Source organism: Piliocolobus tephrosceles, chromosome 1 (assembly GCF_002776525.5).
Source record: "Piliocolobus tephrosceles isolate RC106 chromosome 1, ASM277652v3, whole genome shotgun sequence".
In the NCBI taxonomy this organism is placed as follows: Eukaryota; Metazoa; Chordata; class Mammalia; order Primates; family Cercopithecidae; genus Piliocolobus; species Piliocolobus tephrosceles.
In genome coordinates, this window is record NC_045434.1 from 191,089,742 (window position 1) to 191,105,869 (window position 16,128).

Here is a 16,128-nt window from a genome sequence, read left to right on the forward strand (position 1 = left end):
GGCTAGACTGGGTAACACTTCATAATAATCGTGTCAGTCGCTGTACTAGATACTGGAGTTATAATGACAAGCAAAAACAGACAAAACCTTAGCCCACAGTGACAAAGTAATCAAATAAGCACACAAATAACTGTACAACCGGAACCACTGAGTGGCAAGTACATGGTGCTGAGATCACTCAGTCACCAGGATTTGACCTGCGATGGGGACCGACCTAGACTTCCCTGCTGAGAACTGGACATCCATTGACCCCGGTTCTAGGCCACCCACTGTGAGCTACGGCAAGTCAATTGCCTCTCTGGACCTCAGTTTCCCCATTTACGAAGAAAGAGGCACTACATAATTCCATTTTCCTTCAACTCTAACGGTCTGGGATTTTTTTCTCCAAAGACCACAGATCTGTATCCCACTACAAGGCTACTAACTGGTACCCAGTGTTTTGACATTAGAAAAGTAATTCCGCCATCGCTTCTCCCTACCGGGAAGAGTCGGTCGGTTCCCCGTTGTCAGGGGAACCGCCTGCCCACCGCCCCCCTCTCCTTTCCCGCGGCTCCTCTACGGACACTCAGGAGCTACGCCAGCAACTACGTCACTTTCATGCGTCCCACTTGCCAGGTTATAACATGGCTACCGCAGCGACACCCCACCCAGGCTTCTCACTAAATATCCCAACCTGACCACCGCTTGGGCCCACTCCAGCTCAGGAAAGGGAGGAACATTAGCGCCGGCACAACCGCCAAGACTTCCGGAAGCTCCATCAGTCCCTTAGCTCCCCTGGTCTCTCGGGTAGGCATCCTCCCACCGCCCCATCGTCACTTCCGTCGGCCGATAGTGCCCAAGATTGACAGGCGCGGACGTCCAGTCAGATGCGGGTCCAGCCCCAAAGCCGAGGCGAGGGGCGGGTTTGAGAGCGGAAAGCCCCACCCCTTGCCTGCGTGTGACGTCAGAATCGCCATGGCCAGCTATCCGTACCGGCAGGTGAGTGTGTGAGGGACCCGCGAATCCAGGTAGCGGCCGTGCCAAGCGCGGGCCCGGCGCCTTCCTTCTCTTTTTCCCCGCTTTCTCCGCGCCCTTCCCACGATGGGTTCGCTTCAGCGAGGCCTTGCGCTGTAGAGAACCGAAAAGGGACCGTCGGTCGCGCCCGGCTCACGTCATGAAGGACCGCACATTCGCGAGGTCGTGTCGCGCCCCCTTTGACGTCGCTCACGCGAGGATTTGGGGACCTTGGACCCCACAGGTCCAGGCTGGCGCTGGCCTGGGCTCCACAGCCTCCCAAGGCCCCCACGGGGGCCTTGGGCGGGGTCATCAGCCATGACTGGACGTTTAGAGTTCTGGTTCCGTCGATCTCGTTTGGGGCGTCGGATAAAAATCCAGGCTTCCGGACCCACCCTACACTGCATCAGAGTCATCAGGAAACTTTGGTTGTAGCAGGCGCCACAAGTGAGCTGGTTTGACCACTGACTTAGTTCAGCACCGCCATTTCGCATGTAGAAAAGTGAACCCCGAGAAGACACAGAACTTACCTGAAGTCACCAGGCAGGCAGGCAGCAGGGCCGAGGTCAGAACCCGGGCTGTCTTCAGATTCCTCTTCCCCAGCGTATATTCAGTGAGGAATACCACAGCAAGGTGATTCTGTGGCCAGAATTCTTTGTTGGGTGATAGTAGGGTGTTGAAGTGCACTTTGGAGTCAGAGGTAGGTTCATACCTTAGCTCTACCACCTAAATAGTTGTGAGCCCTTGAGCAAGATGTTTTACCTTTCTGAGTCCAAGTTTCCTCCTGTAAAATAGGGCCGAATAATAGGATCTGCCTCATAAAGCTATTGTGGAGAGTCAGGAGGTGATGCTTACGAAGCGTTTGGTACCTAGTGAGGTGTAACAAGTGTTGCCCTTTAGCATTCTGATTTTTACTAGACTTCTAAAAGGCCAGTGCCCGAAGGGTCCTCAAAATAGACCCCTCATTTTACAGAGGAGGAAATGAAGCCCACGGAGGCCTGCGATCGCACAGTTATTTAGGAGATGAAACCCATGCAGGAAATGTGGGAAAACGAAGTCAACTGGTATATTACACAGTGCTCAGCTGAGTATAGTCACATGCCAAAAGATGTAACAGCCCTTCCAAGGAGTGCGGTCTCGTACGCGTTACAGTGTTCGGACCTCCATTATCCTAATCACGAAGGCTCTATCGGCAAGCAGGTATTATTACCCCTAATTAACTGCTAAGAAACAAACCCAGAGAGGTTAAGTGGCTTCCCAAAAGTCACATGTAGTAAGTGAGGGTGAGGCCATGACCAGAGCTTAGGACTTCTCTTATTGCATCCTTAGAGAGAGGTAGGAAAGAGGCCACTGCAGGCTGGAGTTAGGAGGAAGTGTAACATAGCAGTTGTTTCCTAAAGTCCGTTCCGTTTGCTGAGTCTTGTGAGGTGTTAATAGATATTGTTAATATAGGAGGATTCTGTAGTTAACTAAAGTTTTGGAAATACTCTTGTTAAGTATAGCTGAATAAGTTTGTTGACCACAAACAATTTCAAAATTCTTAATTTGCTAATGTACATTGTAAATCTTCCAGAAAGGAATATAATATTCAGTATTTCTTAAACATATGTAACCATAGAAACTCCCCCTCCCCTCTTTTTTTTCAGATGTCTGGTCACTTTTTGTGACTCTAGTATTTCTGAGCAACACAGGCTGAGAAAACATTCATAGTGCCTTGTTTCCCAGTGGCTGGTCTTCTGCCTCAGAATCACCTGAGAGCTTGTTTAAGAAAGCACACTTTCGAGTCCCACTTCAGACCTGTTCTGTACCCAGGAATCTACATGCTAATAAGCATTAGGGACAATTTGTGTGCATCCTAACAGCAGTGACAGGTTAGACAGAACGGTGCTAGAATTCTAGCTGTGTTAATAGTTATACACCCTTGGACAAACTAACGGCTCCAAGCCTCAGCTTCCTCACCTGTTATATAAAGGGAGAAATAATACCTGTGAAAAGGGCTAAAATGAGGTTGAAATGCGGGGAGCCTGGCATGTTGCTAGTGCCTATTACATGCCAGTGTCTGATGGCAGCTCTTGCTGCTGTGACTGCTCTCATGATGCCATGCTGCCTGAGCTATTCTTGGAGTGAAATACTGAAAAGGAGCACAGAGAGAGGAGTCTGGAATAGAAAAAGAAATGTTGCTTTTTTTCCTACCATACCCTTGTCCGCCTCCTGGTCTCAGGTGTTCTAAGAAAGGAAACGGGTTGTTTTAGAGCATCTCACTCAGTGCTGCCTCCCCTCCACCCACTACATAGCTTTGGAGGATTCCAGCCTATTGTTAGGAGTCAGAATTGCTGTAATTTTCCACTGCTTCCAGTTCAGGGTACCCAAGCAGGGACTGGGTATTGGAGTAGTAAGATTCAGGCACCCTTTGGTCTTATGGGGGAACCATCTTGGTGGATTTCAGTGCTTAAGAGGTTAGTTTCTGAAGCCAGAGAGAGTTGGTGTCAAATCCGTGCTTTGCCACTCCTTTGCAGAAGTTTGTTGCAAAAGTCTGAGACTCAGTTTTCCCTTTTTTTAAAAAAACATTTTTATGTATTTATTTATTTTTGAGACAGAGTCTCGCTCTGTCGCCCAGGCTGGAGTGCAGTGGCACAATCTTGGCTCACTGCAACATCTGCCTCCCGGGTTCAAGCAGTTCTCCTGCCTTAGCCTCCCAAGTAGCTGGAATTATAGGCGCATGCCACCACACCTGGCTGATTTTTTTTGTATGTTTAGTAGAGATGGGGTTTCGCCATGTTGACCAGGCTGGTCTCAAACTCCTGACCTCAGGTGATCCACCTGCCTCAGCCTCCCAAAGTGCTGGGCTTACAGGCGTGAGCCACCACGCCTGGTCTAGTTTTCCCTTCTTTAAAATGGAGTCATAATAGTATCTACTTCAGAATTACTCTAAAGATTAAATACGATAATCCACGTAAAGTGCCAGGTATGGTGCTGGGCATGTAGAATACTCCCAAGTGGAGGAGTAATGCAGTTATGCAGATTGAAGAGGCAATGTGATAAGTATTAAATGGAAGTAAGTGTAAGGTACAGCACCGGAGAGTGAGATACCTAACTCAGTCTAGGGGTGCATCAAGCCTTTTTAAAAAGAGGTGATATTTAAGCCAAAAACTGAATCACTGGTAGAAATTAGCTGAGTGAAGAAAGGAATGATATTCCAGCGGAGGAAATAGCTGCACAAAGCCCAGGAAGCAAGTAAGACAGCCTAGGATTTTGGAGGAACTTTAAGAAGTTCAGTGTAGTTGTAGTGATGTGGGGGAAAGGGGTAGGAAATTAGACTAGAAAGGTAAGCAAGGGCCAGATCCCAAAGGGACTTGTGTGCGTTTTGGGGGAGTGTGGCTTCATCCTAAGAGTAGGGAGGGAGCCAGTGAAGTGTTTTGTTCCGTTTGTACTTTAGAGCGCTTACCATAGGGTGCTGTGAGAATGGATTGAAGCAGGAGAGACAGGAGGCAGGGATACCGGTTTTGACGCTATTGAGGTAATCTAGGCTAAAGAGAACTGTGACCTGGTAGAGGAGATTGGAGAAGCACGTAGGAGGTAGAGTTGAGAAAACTTGGTGCCTGAGTAAGGTGACAGAGAGGAAGAAAGAGGAGGTTCCCAGGAGGGCACTAAGGCTTTGGGTTTGTATGATTAGGCGGAATGAGACTCCATTCACTGAGATGGGAACACAGGGAGGCATGTGTTTGGAGGGAAGGTCCAGGAGGCTGCTGGATATGTGGGTCTGTAGCTCCGGAGTGATGAAGCTGGAAAGATTTGAAAGTGTGAGCACAGAGGGAATTGAAGTCTGGGGATGGTTCTTGGCTCATTGTTTATTGGTTGCATACTTCTCTCCTATTTCAAGTGGCTCTGCTGGTGAATGCTTGAACCATTCCTTTTGTCTTGTGATTGTTTAACCCCTTAGTTTGGGCTTCCCACCTCCTCCCATGCACTTGAAGAGTAGCTCTGGGGGGCAGACCTATCTTTGCAATGCTCCCTCCTCCATTGGTTGTCAGGGCTCAGCTTGGAACAGCCTTTGATACCTTTGAGCTTTACAGGGTCTTGAGGTTAGAAGAGTGAGGCCTCAGAACTGGAAAGAAAAAAAAAAAAAAAAAAACCAGGACTTTCTGAGATGGTTATTTGGGAGGAGGTAAGCTCCCTACTGCTTGCACGAGTGCAAGTAGAGATTCCAAGTGCTGCTGCAGAAATTCCAGTATTAACTGAGAGGTTGGACTGAAGAATCTTTGGGGTGTCTTACAAACTGTGGCTCTCAAACTGGGCCTAGGTGCTGGGATGAAAATAAGATTTTTCTGAGACTCCCTGATTTCTGGGCTTGAAGGCTCTGAGAGATCACCTAATCCAGCCTTCCCCCTCTACCTCTGTCCGCGGTAGAAATTCATTATGTTTGACAAAGACATTTAGCACAATCCCTCGCGCAGACACATGCAAGGTTCTCACTCATTTATTGAGTGAACAAACAGGAGGGGGTAGTGTAGAGTCATGCAGACCCTGACTTGAATCCCAGCTCACCCATTCTAGCTACCTGATCTCAGGTATGGTATTAAACTCTCTGCCCCTTAATTTTCTCATCTGCAAAATGGAGATGATAGTGTTTACCTCACAGGACTGAGGATCAGTGAGAGCTGATTGAACTGGAAGCACCTAGCAGAACCTCAATAAATGTTCATTGCCCCTACTCCCCCAGGGCGTCAGATGTAGCTTATTTGCAAACAGCCAGAGCCCTAGAGATAGTTTTTCTGTGTTGCTTCAGAAGCTGCAGTTACTGAACTCTTCCTGTCTTTTTTCTTCCACTTCACAATCTTGTGTTTATCGGTATGAAATAACTCTTGGAAAAACTCTAAAAAGGGCTGGGAGCATGGAGTAGTGTAAAAGAACATGGAGTCAGGGACGCTGTTTTTCATTTCTGGTTCAGACCTTTGCTGACAACTCAGTGACACTGGGTGACCCTCTGTGAGGCAGGGACCACCTCATCTTCTTCCCCAAACTTCCTGTGTAGCCTGGATTCTGTCTCAGTTGGCTCTACCTCCTTCATCTTGTGCAAGCTAGAAAAACCCGAGTCATTCTAAACACTTTCCTCACTCCTCCATTAGGAAAGCTAATCTAATTAGTCACCAAGTCATGTCTGGTCTATCTCTGAAATAGCTTCAGAATCCATTCCGTTCTCTTCATCCCCCAGTGTGCTGTCTGGTTCATGCCCTGCCTGCCCAACACCTGGGCTACTGCCTCCCTTGCTGGCTCATCCTCCACACCGCTGCTGGTTACTTCCCTAAACAAGGTTCTGATCACGTTCCTCTCCTATTGGAAACCCTTCTATAGTGCTCTGTTTTCTCTGGCATAAAGCCCCAACCAAACTCTTTAGAGTGGTGTTTATTTGTTCAAATATTTGTGGAGACTTGCAGGTGCCAGGCACTGTGCTGGGCCCTGGGGTACCATGATGAGTGAGGCCCAGTGTCCGTCCCTGGGGAGCTTACTGTTGGATGGGGGAGATGCTAGACAGACAGAAACTACTCTTAGACACTGATACCTCACAGCTAACTGAAATGCAGTGGGAGAGGTGTTCGGTCAAGGAGTGTATAAAGGGCCTGCCTTTCTGGGTTCACACTGCATTCTTGGCTCTGCAGTTTAACTCATTCCCTGAATGCACTATGCTCACTCTGAAGTCTGTGCCTTTGTCTTTCTTCTCCCTTCTGTCTGGAGTGTCTTTCCCTGCCTGCCTTTTGGAGAATGCCTATGCATCCTTCAAGGACCAATTCCAGTATCACTGCCACTTCCTCCAGGAAGCTTTCCTTGATCCACCTCATGTGTTGTTCATTTATTCATTCTTCAAACAGCACAAATTCCTCCATCTAAGCTTCCTTGATAGCACATAAGTAGATTTTTCCGAATGGCACTGATCAGATTGTATCACAATTTTCTGTGGGCTTCTTAAGGGCAGGACTTCATTTAGTTGTGTCCTCAGATCTACCACAGAGCCTAGTACAATATCGTCACTCTGAAAATGTGTGCCAAATGAAGTCCTTTAACAGCTCTGTGGCTTAGTTTCTTCATCTGTAAAAGAGGCCAACTAACATCTTCCTTTTTTCTGTTAGGAGGCCATTGGCAAGATTCTGCCAGTAGTGTTTGTGTTTGTGAAAGTACTTTGTAAACTACAGAGGAGGTCTTTAATGCAGGACGGAAAGGAAAGGGTTTAACTGCTGCCAGACTGCAATAGCCGGAAGGGCAGGAGACCTGCCTGGCAGTACCTGCTTTGTTGGCCTGGGGGTGTTTCTTGGGTGGTTTATAGGTGGTTTCCTAGGTGGGTTTTCCTAGGTGCCAGGTGCAGTTTATAGCTTTGTTCACAGGGCTTATAGTGGGGCAGCTACTTCTGGCTTTGTGTCTGGCCTGTTCTTTGGGTGTGCCCAGATTCTGCAGAGTCCCACTCTCTTTCCATCCTATGCTAGAATCCTGACCCCTATTGCTTAAGGAAGGAGCATTGTAGCAGGAGGCAGGGGGAGTCCTTGGGTGCAAAGGAGTGGTCCAACCTTGTCTCTGCCTCCAGCTCGCAGCATGACTTGGGCAAGTCCCTCCCTCCCTCCCCGTCTGTAAAATGAGGAGGTTAGGTTAAGTGACTTGCCTTCTGGGTATTTCTCTTACCACACCTCTCCAACCCCTTGGGAATCTTGTTCATTCTCTAAGTCCTAGCTCAAATGCCACCCTCATGGAAACACTGTCTGATTTTGCCCTCCTTCCTTTGCAGCCCTATGGCACATGACTTACGTCTCCATTTCAAACACCTATTTTCCTTATGCTGTTTTGTTAGACATTACACAGTGTCTACATATTAAGTCCTGTTAACTGTGAGCTCCTTCAGATTGCTTCACTCTCCTTTATACCCCACCCCCACAGTTCACCTGGCCCAGGATTTTGCTGATAATAGTAATTAATATAACAATAGCAGCTATGACTTATTGATCATTTGCTTTATGCCAGGCACTGTTGTAAAAACTATTTTTCTTATGTGAGTGGTTTTCAGACTGTCTTTTCAGTCACTGTGAGGGTTCTTCAGAGCCCCTCAGAATCTAGCAAGGGAGGGGGGTTCCATATGGTAGGGCTCTGGAGCCCCCACCTTACTTCAGCCAGAGCAACTTTCTTGTGCTAGTTTTATTTATTTTATCAAAGGATTCTTTCTTTCTCTTTTTCCTTTTTTGGAGACAGGGTCTCTCTGTTACTCAGGTTGGAGTGTTGTGGCACAATCACAGCTCACTGCAGCCTCCAACTCAGGCTCACGTGGTCCTCCCGCTTTAGCCTCCCGAGTAACAGGGACTACCGTGTACCACCATGCCCGGCTGATTGTAAACATTTTTTTGTAGAGGTGAGATCTTACTATGTTGCCCAGGTTGGTTATCAAAGGATTCTTTAGCTAAAAATTAAACAGAATTTTGCTACATGTATTTCTTATAATCTGCAGAACAGTCCAATGAGGAAGGAATTGTTCTATTTGTGAGGAAGCAGGCTCAGAGAGATGAAGCCACAGGCCCAGTCATGAACTCAGCTGATGGGAGCAGAGTTTTAAATTGAGATCTGTCTGACCCATTCTTGTCTGTGAAGGAGTCTTGCTAGTATAGTAGCTCTGACAGCTTCTAGGGAGGAAAAGCTCCCAAGGATTGCTGAGTTGGGGAGGTGACAGGGCCTGTTTCCTGCTCTCCCCACAAAAAAACCTCATGAATTTGGCCTTAGCCTTAAGAGTAATTATCCCAAGCTATCAAACACAACAAAAAGAGAAAGCCCAGGTTCTGGGTGGCTTGGCCACTGGTGCACTCACAGCTTGATCTAGAACATATCTAGATGGTGCCATCCTCGGAGCTGGGCCTAGCTGCTGTCTGTGCCCTTGAGTTCAGCTTGTCTGCAGATGTGTTGGGGCTGTGCTCTGCTGCGTCCTGTGCTAGCCATTTAGGGAGATGGAGCAGAACACTCCGAGCCTCAGGGATCCCTGGCTATTGGTGTGGGAAGGTGGATGAGAGAGGGAATGCCCCCATGTGTGCTCTAATGCACAGATGCCCTGGACATAGAGCCAAGAGACCCAGGTTCTGGTCCCAGCCCCTCCACACAGCCTGTGTGTGACTTTCCTGGACTTGAGTCTTGTCCTCTGTAGGAGGCTATTATTAATAGTGTTTATTGAGTGCTTAATCTGTGCCAGGCCCTGTGTCATGACTGGCCTCATTTCATTCACAAACCTGAGAGGTAGCTTTATTATTCCCATTTTGCAGCAGAAGATATTGAGGCTTAGAGAGGGTAAGTCAGTCCAGTTAGTAAGTGGCAGAACCTGAACTTGAACTCTTGAACTGGTTGTTTCTTGTTTGTTTGTTTGTTTTGAGACTGGATCTTACTCTGTCACCCAGGCTGGAGTACAGTGGTGCGATCATGGCTCACTGTAGCCTCGATCTCCCCAGGCTCAGGTGAGCCTCCCATCTTAGCCTACTGAGTCACTGGGACTATAGGTGTACACCACCACACCTGGCTAATTTTTGTATTTTTTAAATAGAGATGTAGTTTTTCTATGTTGCCCAGGTTTTTAGTAGAGATGTTGTTTTTCTATGTTGCCCAGGCTGGTCTCTAACTCCTGGGCTCAAGCAGTCTGCCTGCCTCAGACTTCCAGAGTGCTGTGATTACACAGGTGTGAACCACCACGCCTAGCTGTTGAACTGGCTGTTTAAACCATTGTATCATATTGCCTTAGGGATAGGGTCTCCCCTGCCTGCCTCACAGAGTTGTGAGTGAGGATAGGGAAATGTTTTTACATTAGGGTAAGGAAGACATGCTGTGGATGAATCCATGCTACAGCTATGTCATTTGTCACTGATGAGGGTCAGGGGTGTATGTTAGAGACTGCATTTTCCCCATGAGTTCTGCAAATAGAGATGGGAGTGCCCCAGGATGGACATTTAGAATTCTGTTTGATTCACTTGCCTATTCATTCATACAGGAAATATTTACTGAGCATCCATTCTACACTGGGAGCTGGGGATAAAGTAACAAACCAGACAGGATGCCACCCCTTGGCGTGCAGGAAAGGAGAGTTAGGAAAGGAGGATTTCAGCCCTGACTCTGCAGGTCTTTGGCGGTGTGACTTTGGGTAACTCAGTTTACCCATCTGAGCAGTGAGATCGTAATTCCAACCCTACCTATAGGATCAGTTGAAAGGATGGTGGTGGAAGTGCTTTATGGCTGTAAAGTGCCATACTCTGCCTAGTTTCTGGCCTCATCATTCTGACTGATAATCTTGCTCTTCCTACAGGGCTGCCCAGGAGCTGCAGGACAAGCACCAGGAGCCCCTCCGGGTAGCTACTACCCTGGACCCCCCAATACTGGAGGGCAGTATGGCAGTGGGCTGCCCCCTGGTGGTTATGGGGGTCCTGCCCCTGGAGGGCCTTATGGACCACCAGCTGGTGGAGGGCCTTATGGACACCCCAATCCTGGGATGTTCCCCTCTGGAACTCCAGGAGGACCATATGGCGGTGCAGCTCCAGGGGGCCCCTATGGTCAGCCACCTCCAAGTTCCTATGGTGCCCAGCAGCCTGGGCCTTACGGACAGGGTAAGTAGTGATCTTGGACTCTGGGTACCTCTTGACGTGGTTCTGGGTTATCCATGGCCAGCCCTTGTCCTTCCTGTGGGTGTGCAGGCAGCCTGGTCTCTGGCACCTTAGCATCTTGCTTCCAGCTTCAGTGTGTGTCCTCAAAATGAGAAGTCTGTCAGCTAGTTGTGTTGCAAGCATTTGTTTGTATTACTTGCTCATGCTTACTTTCTTTTGCTTATATGTCAGCAGCTGTTAGCTGGCTGTTGAGTTTCTGTTCCGTGTGTCTTTTCATTCAGGGATCCATGCGGAAGGAGCAGCTCCTGTTTGGGATATGTTATCTTTGTGGCAGAGAGAAAGAGCAGGAGAGATAGCAGGAATGCACAATGCCTCTTAAAGCTTCTCTGAAGTACTGTATGTCTTGCCCACTCACATTCTTTTGGCCAGAGCACCCCCTGATCAAGACTGACATCAGTAGGATGGGAATGGATGCCCCTCTGCAAGCCACCAGGCAGTGGGAGAGGATGTACAATGCTCTTATAGGGAAGGGGAGATTAGCAAATAATCTAATAATAGATTATTGAACTGGCCTTTTCAACCATTGTACCATATTAGTACAATGTCTGTGGGTGTGCAGACTGTGTCTTCTGGTTAGAGATTATTAGCCAGGAGACGATAATGTAGCCTACCATGGGGAGAAACTCAGTTTAAATATCCGTTTTTCTGTGAAAATATCTCAGAATACACACATTCCAGGCTCTTTGCTGAGGATTTTATTTTACTGTTATCTCATTTAATCATCACAACGATTCTGGGGAAATGGGTTCGTTTTAGAAACATGGAAGTTATTACTCAGAAAATTAAACATTTTGCCTAACGTCACACAAGCTAGTAAGGATCAGATCCAGGGTTTGAATCCAGGTCTGCTTTGATTCCAAAGCCTGAGCTCTTCTATACAAACTACACAGATCAAACATGTTACAGAATCTCTTCTGCCCCAGGGCTGTGGCCCTTGCTCCCGTATGACATCGATGTTTTAGGATGATGGGTAGAACCTGCCTGGATTTTTCCAAGGAGGTCAGACTAATCCCTAAGTCAAGCAGACCTTTTTCCCTCTGTCCTTACTGAACTTTGGTACTAGGCAGTGGTGTCTGTCTTTCACAACTGCCCATGGCTGTCTTTGTGTGAAGGGACCCTTATTGTGGCCAGTTAACTCAGTGTCCTAAGATAGACAGACTTACCAGCTTCTACACCTTATTTTTTTTTTTGAGATGGAGTTTCGCTCTTGTTGTTCAGGCTGGAGTGCAATGGCATGATCTTGGCTCACCACAACCTCCACCTCCTGGGTTCAAGCGATTCTCCTGCCTCCATCTCCCCAGTAGCTGGGATTACAGGCATGTGCCACCACGCCTGGCTAATTTTGTATTTTTAGTAGAGACGGGGTTTCTCCATGTTGGTCAGGCTGGTCTCGAACTCCCGACCTCAGGTGATATGCCTGCCTCGGCTTCCCAAAGTGGTGGGATTACAGGCGTGAGCCACCGCGCCCGGCTGCTTCTACACTTTTATCTACCACCCATTCCCCCCAATCTCGCAGTTCACCTTTTCCAGAGAATTCTTGAAATGCTTCAGGGGTATGGGTCCCTGTTCCTTAAAAACATAAAATCAATTAAGAGTAGTGTCTGGAAGACTATACAAGAACTCCAGAGGACTCATGGAATTGAAATCAACTGCAAATACTCATGAATCTTCACTGAAGGTCCTCTTCCATCAGAGTAAGAATGTCAGCTTGGTGGAAGACAGGGAAGGTGAATTTGTGAGGCTTTGTGTGTAGGAAAAACCTGTAGCCAGGAAGTTGCTGAGGCTGGTCCTTCCTGGCATTTCTGTTGATGGCCTTCACACCCCTTCCTCCAGGTGGCGCCCCTCCCAATGTGGATCCTGAGGCCTACTCCTGGTTCCAGTCGGTGGACTCAGATCACAGTGGCTATATCTCCATGAAGGAGCTAAAGCAGGCTCTGGTCAACTGCAATTGGTCCTCATTCAATGATGAGACCTGCCTCATGATGATAAGTGAGTCTCCGCCTTGCCATTGGGCCCGAGCCACCTGATAGTGTACAGTAGGTGGGTAGGTAGACATTCTGAAGAGAAATTCATTGACCAGGGAGGACTGCGGGGAGGAAGCTAGGTTCAGGGTGAGATCCCCTAGACTGAGAGCTCTTTTCCTGAGATCTTTCTTAAGTTCTAGACCCTGCCTAGTTACAGGCTAACTCAGTTTCCTCTTCTATGGAATGGTACTCCCTCTCCTGGTAGGAAACAGCAGGGAGGGGTCAGGTGCCAAGGCTGCAGAGAAAATGCAGTTCTGGATGGGCTGGGGCTAAAGGTGTCCAGAGTAGGAGGACGGTGCAACGCTTGATGTGGGTGTCTCAGGTGCAAGCATCTAGGCCTTAGGCCTTGGTTCTGTGAAGTCACCTACTCCAGCCTGGGGAGAAGGGCTACCTCAGTGGGGCCTGAGGGGGACCCTTGGCTTTCAGTCTTGAAGCCTTTCTTCCCTCCTTTCCCTCCTCACCTTCAGACATGTTTGACAAGACCAAGTCAGGCCGCATCGATGTCTATGGCTTCTCAGCCCTGTGGAAATTCATCCAGCAGTGGAAGAACCTCTTCCAGCAGTATGACCGGGACCGCTCGGGCTCCATTAGCTACACAGAGCTGCAGCAAGGTGCGGGTCATGGCTGGGGCACAATGGGCAGGACAGAGCTAGACTCTTCTCTTTACACCCTAAGATACACAAAGGGATTTCCTCTTGCTACCGAATGTCCACCTGCACTACAGAATGCTGTTCTCAGTGCAGGCCTGCGTCCCTCACCCCTTCTGTGACCCAGTTAGGGCACTGAGCCTAGATCCAGGGCAAGGAAATGCCTGGGTCCAGAATCAGGGCTGGACCCCGGAGTGCTGGGTGGGATGGTCCCAGCCACAGGGAGCCTTAAGGATGGAAAATTGGCACCTTAAGGGTTGTGAGACCAGTGTGTGTGGCTGGGGTGACTCCTTCCTCTCCAGTTTCTAGCATGTAGAATGGAAAGAGCCCTGAACAGGGCTCAGAAAGATGGGTCTGTTGCCACCCCTGCTAGTGGGCAGTTTCTCTCCCAACTTTGGGACCCCGAGCACTCTAAAAGTTGCAGTTGGGGAAGATGACCTGAGGCCACAGCCCCAGGTCTGGTTCCAAACTGACTCTGTAAGGCAGGAGGCCACAGTTTGGGCTCAGGCAGGTTAGTAAGAGGTTGAGTGGAGGACCCAAGAGGGAGCTTTGCCACCCAGGAGGGAGAAAGGGCTCCCCAGAGAGTCTAGTCCTTTGCCCAGGCTGTGGATTTCATTCAGACTAAGGAGGTCTGTGGGCAGGAGTGAGTGCACCACATCTGCCCCCAGCAGAAGGGGGGGGAGATGGCCTATAGTAATGACCTACTCTTGCCAGCTTTTGCCATGGATATTAGTAAGGGTGATAGTAACCACAGCAAAACAGATATTTACTGAATGCTTGCTATTTTTAATAGGCTTATGTAATTCATTCTTCCCATGTGCTAGGTACTATTTATAATTCCACACCCTTCAATGAAGAATCCCTTATTATCTCCCTTTTACAGGTGAGAAAACTGAGGTTTAGTGTGGGTAACTTGCCTAAGGGCCTGCATAACAAATGGAGAGTTGAGGTTTTAGCCTGGCCTGGTAAGTTATGAACAGAGGAAGGAAGGAAGCAAGCATCCCAGTGAAGAGACAGGATGCTCCAAGAGACCTTGGAGTGGCGATGACTTTATTAAAATAGCACTTACCGAGTGCTTTTTATGTGCCAGTCACTGTGCTAAGTGCCTTACATGATCACCCGTTTTAATCCTTGCTAGAACCTACAAGTTAAGTATTATCCCCATTTTAGAGATGATAAGATAGGGATAGTGAGGCTAAGCAACTTGCCCAGGGGCTGACTCCACAGCAGGTCCTCATACCTCTGCTGTGCTGCCTCTGATGTCTGCCCCAAGCAGGGTGGTCCTGGGAGCTCAGGCTTCCTTTTGGAATGCAAATGAGTCAGAAATGATTGCGGATAGTCTGTTGTCATCTCTGGAATCCCATGAGCCTCAGCTGAAGAGACAATAATGGAGACTGGGAGAAAGAGGGATAAGGGCCTTCCACCTAAGGGTAGCATCCAGACAGGGCCCCTGTTGTGCTCCTGACATCTTAGACCCTTGGGATTTCTCTACCCTCTTTATGCTTCTGTGCCCATCCTCTCGAAGTTCCTTGAACTGCTGTGATCCAGTATTGCTGATTGATGGAGGTGCTCATGGCAGGTTTTTGTGTGTCTGGTCTGTGTGCCCCTCTTCTCCAGCTCTGTCGCAAATGGGCTACAACCTGAGCCCCCAGTTCACCCAGCTTCTGGTCTCCCGCTACTGCCCACGCTCTGCTAATCCTGCCATGCAGCTGGACCGCTTCATCCAGGTGTGCACCCAGCTGCAGGTGCTGACAGAGGCCTTCCGGGAGAAGGACACAGCTGTACAAGGCAACATTCGGCTCAGCTTCGAGGACTTCGTCACCATGACAGCTTCTCGGATGCTATGACCCAACCCATCTGTGGAGAGTGGAGTGCACCAGGGACCTTTCCTGGCTTCTTAGAGTGAGAGAAGTATGTGGACATCTCTTCTTTTCCTGTCCCTTTAGAAGAACATTCTCCCTTGCTTGATGCAACACTGTTCCAAAAGAGGGTTGAGAGTCCTGCATCATAGCCACCAAATAGTGAGGACCGGGGCTGAGGCCACACAGGTAGGGGCCTCGTGGAGGAGAGGATGGAAGTTGAATGTCCTGATGGCCATGAGCAGTGAGTGGCACAGCCTGGCACCAGGAGCAGGTTCTTGTAATGGAGTTAGTGTCCAGTCAGCTGAGCTCCACCCTGATGCCAGTGGTGAGTGTTCATCGGCCCATTACCGTTACTACCTGTGTTCCCTCACCAGGCCATCCTGTCACACGAGCCCATTTTCTCCAAAGTGGAATGTGACCAAGCATGAGAGATCTGCCCATGGGACCAGTGGCTTGGATTCCGCCACACCCGTAAATCCTTGTGTGTTAACTTCTAACTGCCTGGGGCTGGCCCTGCTCAGACAAATCTGCTCCCTGGGCATCTTTGGCCAGGCTCTGCCTCCGCGGCCGGGACCCCTCACTTGCCTGCCATGCTCTGCTCGGCTTCAGTCTCCAGGGGACAGTGGGCACCTCTCCCTGCCAATACTTTTTTTAATTTGCATTTTTTTTTTCATTGGGGGCCAAAAGTCCAGTGAAATTGTAAGCTTCAATAAAAGGATGAAACTCTGGGGTTCCATGTTTTCCACCGTGATTTCTCAGCTACAGGTCCATCCACTCCTTTCACTGACTATTTAAATACATCCTATACACCAAGCCATGCAGAAAGCAGCAGCTTGTGGGGACATGGCCTATGTGGGGCTCCTCTCCACTGCCAGAGGGAAGTGAAGTGTAGGGTAGCCAGCTGGGGGCCCTGCCGGGTTCAGTCCAGTATGGCCTG

At 48.8% G+C, this 16,128-nt stretch overlaps 1 protein-coding gene across 5 annotated transcripts; it reads left to right on the plus strand.

Moving 5' to 3' along the window:
- The first annotated feature begins 582 nt into the window (after positions 1-582).
- On the plus strand, positions 583-15,920 carry PEF1 (penta-EF-hand domain containing 1). 5 transcript variants are annotated; one of them, XR_002733168.2, is made up of 6 exons: positions 583-978; positions 10,304-10,601; positions 12,492-12,647; positions 13,150-13,293; positions 14,947-15,240; positions 15,566-15,920. XR_002733168.2 is itself a non-coding variant. In XM_023219371.2 (6 exons), the coding sequence occupies exons 1-5, from the start codon at positions 955-957 to the stop codon at positions 15,233-15,235; spliced, it is 819 nt and encodes a 272-aa protein (XP_023075139.1). In that variant the 5' UTR covers positions 583-954; the 3' UTR covers positions 15,236-15,240; positions 15,566-15,920. The 5 variants fall into 5 exon arrangements, 4 of the variants coding, with proteins under 4 accessions (XP_023075139.1, XP_023075137.1, XP_023075138.1 ...); XM_023219371.2 differs by having other exon boundaries at positions 15,039-15,240; XM_023219369.3 differs by having other exon boundaries at positions 14,947-15,920.
- Positions 15,921-16,128: the final 208 nt, after the last annotated feature.

Coding starts and splice junctions, on each gene's coding strand:
- PEF1 (XM_023219369.3), top strand. CDS start 955: ATGGCCAGCTATCCGTACCGGCAG. Junction 12,648..13,149: donor GACCTGCCTCATGATGATAA/GTGAGTCTCCGC, acceptor CCTCACCTTCAG/ACATGTTTGACAAGACCAAG. Junction 13,294..14,946: donor CTACACAGAGCTGCAGCAAG/GTGCGGGTCATG, acceptor CCTCTTCTCCAG/CTCTGTCGCAAATGGGCTAC.